We start from the raw sequence: 10,418 nt of genomic DNA, 5'->3' as shown, positions 1-10,418 counted from the left end.
CTCCTGACCCCCTGGTCCACACGAGCCTGGTTCAAAGCCCCGCCTCCCCTCCCGCCCCGCTTTCACACTGCGGCCCAAACCCTTCGGGCCCCGCCCCTCGCCTCCCCTCCAGGCCCCGCCTCCCCTCCTGGCCCCACTTTCACGCTCAGACCCCACCCCGCCCCTCCTCCTCTACTCTTCACGCTCTGGCGCCCCGCCACTCTCCGCCCCGGCCGGCCCTGAGCCCCGCCCCTCGCCTCCTCTCAGGCCCCGGCTCCCCGCCTGGCCCCACCTCCACGCTCGGACCACCTCCCGCCCCTCCCCCTCAACTCTTCCCTCTCTGGCCCCCCCTACTCTCCTTCCCTCCAGGCCCCGCCTCCCCACCGCCCCCCCAGGCCCCGCCTCTCCGCCTGGCCCCACCTCCACGCTCCGACCCCACCCCGCCCCTCCCCCTCTACTCTTCACGCTCTGGCGCCCCTGTCCGCCCCAGCTGGCCCTGAGCCCAGTCTCCACGTCCCATCCAGACTTCCTGGGCCCGAACCCGCCTCCCGGAGGCGGGCCTGCACCAGGTGCGGGCTCGCGGTGCGGCGGATCGCCAGGTGCGGCTTCCGCGTAAAGATGGCTGCCGTCTGCCGCGACGGGGTCTGGCTCCCGCCCCGCCGCCGCCTTCCCGCCGGGCGCCCGCTGCTCTGCTTCGCCCTCTGCCTCCTGTGCTGCGGCCCAGCGGCTGTGGGCGCCGTCCCCGAGATCGGGCTCTGGACCGCGACGATCAGTGACGTAAGCGGAATGTCGGGACCCAGGCGAGGCGCATCTGAGGCCCGCAGGGTTCTCTGGCCCCCGCTAGGAGCCAGTCCTGGGCTTGTTCATCTGGTCAAGTCTGCTCTGGGCGCCCAATACGTTTCCTGGGCCTTTTGTCCGCTGTGGGCGGGGAGCGCCCCCTCCTCCGGCCAGATCTAGCCTATGGGGAAGATGAGTCAGGCTTCTGTGCAGGGGGGCGGCTCTCCCCTCTGAACCCTGTTAGTGAAAATCATCTTTCCCGTAGTCCTGGCCTCTCGCTCTGCTCGGACAGTCTCTGGCTAGATCAGGCCCTTCTTTATTCAGACCTGAGCCCTGAACCCCTTGGCACTCCTAGCGGCATCTTTGGATTTGACCCCTCGTGCCGGGGTGTAGCCACAGGGCCACACCCTTGTAGCCACAGGAAGGACTTTACAGTGTTTCAGTTTCCGCATACATTTATAAAGCGTGTGCGTCTTTATTCCTCTTTTTGTCTCTCTTCCTCCCTCTCTCCCTTTTTCTTCCTTCTTCCTTTCTTCCAGAAGGGAACAGGCAACAGTCATGCCACTCCCTTTCCCTCATTCTGGGTTTCTCTCGTGCTCCTATCACAGTTCTGGGAGTATGTGTGGTTGGGGGGCGGGGGCGGGACATTTGCAAGCCTAGTCCGGAGGCTTGAGCCCGTGGAAACACTTCTTTCCAGGGCAGGCCATTTGAGAACTTGACATCTGGAAGTTTCACGTCTCATGTTGTGGGAGGAATGCCGGGGTAGAATTTTGGAAAGATTTGCTAAAGAGGGACAGGAAATCGAAGAGGCCTTACTACGACTTTTCTAGAGTCAGATGATTTGATTCATCCATCTCTGTTTGAGATGAATATTTTCCACATGTATAGAAGCGATGTCTGAATTCTTTTTATTTATTTTTATTTATGGCTGCGCTGGGTCTTCCTTGCTGCGTATGGGTTTTCTCTGTTTGCTGTGAGGGGGAACTACTTCTAGTTGAGGTGCTCAGGCCTCTCATTGCAGAGGCTTCTCTTGCTGTAGAGCAGGGTCTTTAGGACTGGAGCCTCAGTAGTTGTGGTGAGCCTGCAGCATATGGGATCTTCCTGGACCAGGTATCCAACCCATGTCCTCTGCATTGGCAGGCAGATTGTTAACCTCTGGACCACCTGGGAAGTCTGGATGTCCGAATTCTAAAGGCAAAACTTAATTTTGAATTCCTCAATCAGAAAAAGAAAGTAGTGTAGGAGACTACAAATTCTTCCCAGAGCCCAAAAGCTACATACATAGAGGCTAGAGTATGTATCTTGCTGAATCTTTAAGACCCAGTGCAACCATTTCTTCCAGGATTCTCCTGGGTTGCTGCCCTATTTTGTGTACCAATCATAGAGCCTGTGTATCTCCATTATTGAATTTCTCTGAACAGTAAAAAGCAAAATTCAGAGTGTAAGGTAAGGGAGTTAGAGAAGGCGAGGTTCAGAAAAACCGGCACTTTACAGGAACAGATCACCTTCAATGAGGCGAGAAGGGGCAGCAGTCAGATTAGTGAGCTGCTGCACTAACCCAAGAAAAGAGTGAGTATGTATAGGCATATATGTGGAAAGCTACTGTCTTAAGGGGACCTGTTCTTCTCCAAGGTTGTTCAGAGTAGTTATCTCCTGGGTGTAATCAACCTTAATGTCCATTTTTTTTCTTCCGGTGAGAGAGTTCTTTGTTTTGCATAGAATGGTGGGGAGGACCTGGAGGGGAATTTTAACTCCAGGCTATTTTGAGCTAAGTAACTTTCCTTCACAGAGAACCACACTTAAGGTTTCATGCTGCTTCTGTAGTGAATGGGCAATAGCATAAACTAAGAATAAATTGGAAATAAATTGGCTGCAAACAGAGTGCTTGACCATATCTGTACAAATCTTTGCCAAGTACACTTTGGATAGGGAGATTCCTAAAGCCATGGGGAGAAAATAACTTTGCTTCTTGCGTGAGAAAGAAAATTTTTCTTTGGATCCCATATAATCTTTATTTTTGTTGTTTAGTCGCTGAGTCATGTCCGACACTTCTGTGATCCCATGGACTGTAACCTGTTAGGCTCCCCTGTCTATGGGGTTTCCCAGGCAAGGATACTGGAGCGGGTTGTCATTTCCTTCTTCAGGGGATCTTCATGACCCAGGGATCAAACCCATGTCTCTTGCATTGGCAGGTGGATTTTTTACCACTGAGCCAGCAGGAAAGCCCCACGTGATCTTTCTTTAGTCCTATGTGATTCAGGACAGTCACTCATTCAGTCGCTCAGTTGTGTCCGACTCTTTGCGACCCCATGAATCGCAGCACGCCAGGCCTCCCTGGCCATCACCAGCACGCCAGGCCTTCCTGTCCATCACCAACTCCCGGAGTTCACTCAAACTCACGTCCATCGAGTCAGTGATGCCATCCAGCCATCTCATCCTCTGTCGTCCCCTTCTCCTCCTGCCCCCAATCCCTCCCAGCATCAGAGTCTTTTCCAATGAGTCAACTTTTTGCATGAGGTGGCCAAAGTACTGGAGTTTCAGCTTTATCATCATACCTTCCAAAGAAATCCCAGGGCTGATCGCCTTCAGAATGGACTGGTTGGATCTCCTTGCAGTCCAAGGGACTCTCAAGAGTCTTCTCCAACACCACAGTTCAAAAGCATCAATTCTTCGACGCTCAGCCTTCTTCAGACTCTCACAGTAACAATCCATAAAGCTCTTTGCAAAGGGTAGGCTGATTTTTTTTTTCCTCTCCCCTATTTTAATTTGTCACAACTTGTTATTCAGAACTGGAAAGGAAAGTGTAGCTTTCTTTCATTTGTCCTACAAATTCATCCAGAAATGGTTCTTTCGATTGTAAAGGTCAACAGTTTAAGTGCCTGCCTACCATGTGCCATGCACTACATTGGCCATCGCTGTTGGAAGGATGTATTTTAGACACAGCCGCCTCTCTCAAGAAGCTCACACAGTGGAGGGAGAGCAGATTTGTGGGTAGTAATTACACACATGGTGGCATTCCTGGGATATTACTGGAGCACTGAGGAAATCACCTAACCCCACTTTCTGGAGTTGGTGCATGGCTGACTCTGAAAGGATGCGTAGATGAAGAAGGAGGCGGCGAGTATAACAGCAGCCGTGTAGAAACTCTTGGTGAGTCTGCTGACAAGGCAGGAGTGTTACTTGGGATTGGACCACCATAAGCCTTCCATCCCTGAGCTTGGCCTTGAGCCCGTGGCCTCAAACTCAAGGACCTGTGGGGGCTGAGGCAAGTCCTATCAGTGAGTGAAGCAAGTTAGGTTTGGGGCCGGTGGGGAATGCTGTGAACTGCAGATGACGTGCCACTGCTGAAGAGGGCGCTTGCCATTCAGCTCTAGCTGTGGATGCTGTAGGGCGGTCGACACGTTTTTTTATCTTTTTTGGCCGCACCACCCAGCATGTGGGATGTTAGTTCCCCAGTCAGGTGTCAAACCCTCACCCCCTGCAGGGAAAGTGCAGAATCTTAACCTTTGGACCTCCAGGGAAGTCCGTATATTTTTACTGTGTCAGCTAATTCAGAAAAAGTTTTAAAAGGCTCCTTGTGGGCCCAACACCACCCATTTTTTAGGTTGAATTTACATGTTGGCCACCAGTAGCAACTTGGGAGTGAATGAGGGCAAGCCATGGAAGAGTTTTAGACATACCTGCTAATCACGGTGGCTGTTATCTAAGGATGAATTGTAGGCTCCAAGTCTGGAGGCAGAGGTACCAGTTAATTGCAGAAGTATAGGCCTGAATCAGGGCAGTGGTGGCAGGAATGGAGGGGGTGTTTGCTTTGTCACTCAGTCGTGACTGACTCTTTATGGCCCCAGGGACTGTAGACTTCTAGGCTCCTCTGTCCATGGGATTTCCCAGGCAAGAATACTGGAGTGGGTTGCCATTTCCTCCTCCGGGGGGCCTCCCCAACGCAGGGGCTGAACCCATGTCTCCTGCATTGGCAGGTGGATTCTGAACCACTGAGCCACCAGGGAAGCCCTGCAGGAATGAAGAGAAAGGGCTAAATCTGAGAAATGTCTGTGCCTTGGAGATGGGGTGATGGAGGTGAGAGACCCAAAGAAACCATGACTTGGGTGATTGGGGATGGCATAACCTACATACAACCAAGCTGGTCAGCACAGGGAGAGCTGGTGAGGAGCAGAGGGGGAGGCGTCTGGTTTAGTGCAGGCGAAATAGGTTAAAACGTCTGCCTGCAATGCGGAAGACCTGGGTTCGATCCCTGGATCGGGAAGATCCCCTGGAGAAGGAAATGACAACCCACTCCAGTACTCTTGCCTGGAGAATCCCACGGACGGAGGAGCCTTTTGGGCTACAGTGCACGGGGTCGCAAAGAGTCGGACACGACTAAGCGACTTCACTCACTCACTCACTCAAATGTGGACAGTATTGGACATCCCAGAGGGTGTGACCTTTAGGTAATTGGGTATGTGGACGTGCAGCTCAGAGGAGGGATCTGGACCAGGGTTTTATTGATGTTGAAACTGTTGAGGAGGGATGGGATTTCCGTGGTGGTCCAGTGGTTAAGAGTGTACCTTCTAACGCAGGGGATGTAGGTTTGATCCCTGGTCGGGGAATTAAGATCCTACATGCCTCAAGGACAAAAGCCCCAAACATAAAACAGAAGCAATCTTGTAGCAAATTCAATAAAGACTTTAAAAAAGAATGATCTGCATTAAAAAAAAAATCTTGAAGAAAACCATCATGGAGGGAAAAGGGTTATCGAGAAAGAACAGTTTCTCCTATCAGGGTTTTCCTGTAATCCCTAACCACTTGTTCGCTTAACTTAATCTCTTCTCACAGAATTTTTATTCTTGGTGAGGGCAGACATGGATCAAACCAGTCAATCCTAAAGGAAATTAGTCCTGAATATTCATTGGAAGGACTGATACTGAAGCTGAAAGTCCAGTACTTTGGCTACCTGATGGGAAGAACCTGATGCTGGGAAAGATTGAAGACGGGAGAAGAAGGGGGCGACAGAGGATGAGATGGCTGGATGGCATCATCAACTCAATGGACGTGAGTTTGAGCAAATTCCAGGAGTTGGTGATGGACAGGGAGGCCTGGCGTGCTGCAGTCCACGGGGTCACACAGAGTCGGACACAACTGAGCGACTGAGCTGACTGAGGGCGACATGAAATAACTAGCTAGTACAAGGTTTCATTGTGCTTGTGGTGAGGGATGCAACGAATGGGTCCTATGAACCTTGCAAGGGAGGGCCGGCCTGGTGTGGCCCTGGTGGAAGATGCCCTGAGGAAGGGGATGTTGAGCTGGGCTGTCAGGGGTCAGAAGGAAATAACTAGAGGAAGAGTAAATTTTCAGGTAAGTTTTCAGGTTGACCACTAAGGTCCTGAGGGCTGGAAGGAGTATTATGTTTTTGATGACCAGGCCTTGGTTACACCGGGCCCTGTGAGCCACAGGGAGATTTGGTCTGTTGTAAAAAGACAGTCTGTGGTATAGTGCAGTGGTAAAGAATCTGCCTGCCAGTACAGGAGATGCAAGAGATGCAGGTTCAATCCCTGGATCGGGAAGATCCCTTGAAGAAGGAAATTGCAATCTGCTTCCTTATTACCTGGGAAATCCCAGAGACAGAGGAGCCTGGTGGCTATAGTCCGTGGAGTGTCAAAGAGTCAGACATGACTGAGCGCACACACAGAGAGGGTGGTAAGCCACAGCTCAGAGAGAGGGTCAGCTGTTTTATCAAAGGCGCGTTTATGTTGATGCCAGGAGAGCAGGTGCAGGCGCAAGACACGCAGCCCTCCCTCGGCCCCTGTGTGCTGCTGGCCTCAGGCTGTGAGCCTTGCGGGGGCCTCACGTCCGCTGCAGGGAGTAGATTACTTGGGACAAGGCTCTGAGCCAGGCAGTGATGGGACCAGATCTATGAGTTGCTTTGTTTTTTCTCTTTTGACCACACACCATGTGGGATCTTAGTTCCCTCACCAGGGATCAAACCTGTGCCCTCTGCATTGGAAGCATGTTGTCTTAACCATTGGGCCACCAGGGAAGTCCAAGATTTACATTAAGAAAAATAATAATAATTGATTTGGTCATAGGGAGGAGTGAAAGGATTGTTGTTGTTGTTCAGTCGCTAAGTCGTGTCTGACTCTTTGTGACCCCTTGGACCGGAGCACACCAGGCTTCCTTCACCATCTCCCAGAGTTTGCTCAAATTCATGTCCACTGAGTCAGTGATGCCATCCAACCATCTCATCCTTTGTCGTCCCCTTCTTCTTTTGCCTTCAATCTTTCCCAACATCAGGGTCTTTTCCAGTGAATTGGCTCTTCGCATCAGGGGGCCAAAGGATTGGAGCTTCAGCTTTAGCATCAGTCCTCCCAGTGAATATTCAGGGTTGATTTCCTTTAGGATTCATGGTTCAATCTTGCAGTCCAAGGGACTCTCAAGAATATTCTCCAGCACCACAATTCAAAAACATCAGTTCTTTGGTGTTTATTTTCCAGAATACAACAGTACTTTTAAATAGTAGAGAGAAATGTTTTTAACAAGATTTTTCTTTATTAGTTTTTAAAAATACACGTGTATATATATATTTTGGTTGCGGTGAATCTTCGTTGCTGCGCGAGGGTTTTCTCCAGTTGCAGCGAGCAGGGGCTACTCCAGTTGCAGTGCATGGGCTTCTCATTGCGGGGGCTTCTCCCGTGGCAGAGTGCGGGCTCTGGGCGAGTGGGCATTCATGGCACCCGGGCCTAGTTGTTCTGCGGCATATGCAGTCTTCCCAGATCAGGGATCAAACCCAGGTCTCCTGCATTAGCAGCTGATTCTTATCCACTTACCTCCAGGGAAGTCCAGTATATTTATTTCTTAATTTGGCTGCACCGGGTATTAGCTCTGGTTAGTTAGCTAGTTACTAGTTAGATGTGGGATCTAGCTTTCTGATCAGGGATCACACCTGGCCCCCTGCTTGAGGAGCAGGGAATGCTAGCCACTGGACCACGAGGGAAGTCCCTAACAAGATCTTTCTATATTTCTTTGTTTCTCATTACAGAAATCAGGACCTTTGATATTTAGGAAAACTATGTTTAACTCTACTGAGATCAAGTTTTCTGGTAAGTATAATAAGCTAATGTAATACTGAAGTAACAATAAATTATAAGTAAGCAACATATAATCTAATATGTTAGCATAATATAAACTAACATGACACATTATAATATTATGTATTTTAAACTAGGCAGATGTTTTTAGGTGATTATAACATTTTAAAAGTCTCTTGATCCAGTCAAATTGTAGTTATTTTCAAGAATGGATTTTTCTAATCTTGTCTCAGAAAATGTAATATGAATCATTATTTAAAAGTTATAGTTAAAGCCTAATAAAGGAATCTTCAGCAAAACAGTATTTCACTTCTGTGAAATTTGACTTTGAATCCGTTTTAAAGTACAATAAATTCTTTTTATGGATATAGGAAATGCCATGATTGTGATGAAACCTTTGTGCCTCTGAAATCTGTCTAAATATACATGATTGTAGTATGAAATAAAAATTATTAGACACTGATATTTTAATTAGGATTTGAGGGGTTCAGTTCAGTTCAGTTCAGTCGCTCAGTTGTGTCTGACTCTTTGCGACCCCATGAATCGCAGCACGCCAGGCCTCCCTGTCCATCACCAACTCCCGGAGTTCACTCAGACTCACGGCCATCAAGTCAGTGATGCCATCCAGCCATCTCATCCTCTGTCGTCCCCTTCTCCTCCTGCCCCCAATCCCTCCCAGCATCAAGAGTCTTTTCCGATAAGTCAACTCTTCACATGAGGTGGCCAAAGTACTGGAGTTTCAGCTTTAGCATCATTCCTTCCAAAGAAATCCCAGGGCTGATCTCCTTCAGAATGGACTGGTTGGATCTCCTTGCAGTCCAAGGGACTCTCAAGAGTCTTCTCCAACACCACAGTTCAAAAGCATCAATTCTTCGGCGCTCAGCCTTCTTCACAGTCCAACTCTCACATCCATACATGACCACAGGAAAAACCATAGCCTTGACTAGATGGACCTTTGTTGGCAAAGTGATGTCTCTGCTTTTGAATATGCTGCCTAGGTTGGTCATAACTTTCCTTCCAAGGAGTGTCTTTTGATTTCATGGCTGCAGTCACCATCTGCAGTGATTTTGGAGCCCCCCAAAATAAAGTCTGACACTGTTTCCACTGTTTCCCTATCTATTTCCCATGAAGTGATGGGACCGGATGCCATGATCTTCGTTTTCTGAATGTTGAGCTTTAAGCCAACTTTTTCACTCTCCACTTTGACTTTCATCAAGAGGCTTTTGAGTTCCTCTTCACTTTCTGCCATAAGGGTGGTGTCATCTGCATATCTGAGGTTATTGATATTTCCCCTGGCAATCTTGATTCCAGCTTGTGTTTCTTCCAGTCCAGCGTTTCTCATGATGTACTCTGCGTATAAGTTAAATAAGCAGGGTGACAATATACAGCCGTGACGTACTCCTTTTCCTATTTGGAACCAGTCTGTTGTTCCATGTCCAGTTCTAACTGTTGCTTCCTGACCTGCATACAATTTTAGGGCTTATGAAAGCGAAAATACTGCTCGGGACTCTTGTCTGTGTAAATACCGATATGTCATGACTGACAAGTCATAGAGGGAGAGGTTTTCAGTATATTTAGTGGGTTTTCAGGCTTCCCTAGTGGCTCAGCAGTGAAAAACCCGCCTATCAATGCAGGAGATGTGGCTTCAATCCCTGGGTCGTGAAGATCCCCTGGAGGTGGAAATGGCACCCCACTCCAGTATTCTTGCCTGGAAAATCCCATGGACGGAGGAGCCTGGTGGGCTGCAGTCCATGGGGTCTCGAGGAGTCGGACACGACTGAGCGACGTCACTTTCACTTTTCACTTTCCTGCATTGGAGAAGGCAATGGCAACCCACTCCAGTGTTCTTGCCTGGAGAAGCCCAGGGACGGCGGAGCCTGGTGGGCTGCCGTCTGTGGGGTCGCACAGAGTCGGACACGACTGAAGCGACTTAGCAGCAGCAGCAGCTGTAGTGTGAAAAAGGAGACAGCATCTCTGAGTTCTCACAGAGTGAAGTTTTAGTGCCTGCAAAGTTAAGCATTGGTCCCTTGGATGTGTGCCTATGCTGTTTGGTGGACTGACATCAGGCTTTCCCTTGGGTGACCCCATACTCCTTAGCAAACTGCCTCAGGCGGCCACACTGCTGCTGCCCTCCGCCTGCTGGGCCTCTGCTTGTCCTGTCTGTCCACCCCCCTCTTCCCTGGGCGGACTTCTGTTCTTTGCTCGTGAGCCAGCTGGGGCCCCATTCTTCATGCCCACCTGACTGTGTTAGGCACCTTGCCCAGGGCTCGCTTGATCCCTTCTTCTCAGCCCCTTCCTCCATCAAAGGTGCCTGTTAACTCTCCTTTCCCCTAATTCCTCTTTAGTCAAGCATCCAGGGATTATTCTAGTTTACCACTATGTCCCTTCCTGGCACACAAGGGCTACTTATTCGGTACTTTTTGGGTGGATAAGTCAGTGAAGAGAGCGTTTCAGAGTGAAGTAAACAGTGACTGAGCATATCTGGGTACTCTGTTTATTTTAACACTGGACTTAACATATAGATGAAATGACTAGTCTTAGAGCAACATTTGGTTCACTGTGATAATGTAATGAACTTAT

General features: G+C 49.4%; 1 protein-coding gene across 5 annotated transcripts in view; it reads left to right on the top strand.

The window, feature by feature from the left end:
- Positions 1-589: 589 nt before the first annotated feature.
- Positions 590-10,418, top strand: part of TMEM87B (transmembrane protein 87B) — a 49,534-nt gene continuing 39,705 nt past the window's right edge. For 2 of the 5 annotated variants that reach the window (XM_059891617.1, XM_059891616.1), the window contains exons 1-2: positions 590-756; positions 7,790-7,850. In XM_059891617.1, coding sequence (XP_059747600.1) covers positions 598-756; positions 7,790-7,850 — 220 coding nt within the window. In that variant the 5' untranslated portion in view covers positions 590-597. Of the gene's footprint in view, positions 757-777; positions 3,486-3,516; positions 4,834-5,589; positions 5,806-7,789; positions 7,851-10,418 lie in introns of those variants that run through there. The other 3 variants (XM_059891618.1, XM_059891620.1, XM_059891619.1) reach the window with 3 other exon arrangements.

This window comes from Bos taurus, chromosome 11 (assembly GCF_002263795.3).
Source record: "Bos taurus isolate L1 Dominette 01449 registration number 42190680 breed Hereford chromosome 11, ARS-UCD2.0, whole genome shotgun sequence".
NCBI classification, from domain to species: Eukaryota; Metazoa; Chordata; class Mammalia; order Artiodactyla; family Bovidae; genus Bos; species Bos taurus.
Note: the sequence above shows the minus strand (reverse complement) of the source record. Positions and strands in the feature narration are given on the sequence as shown.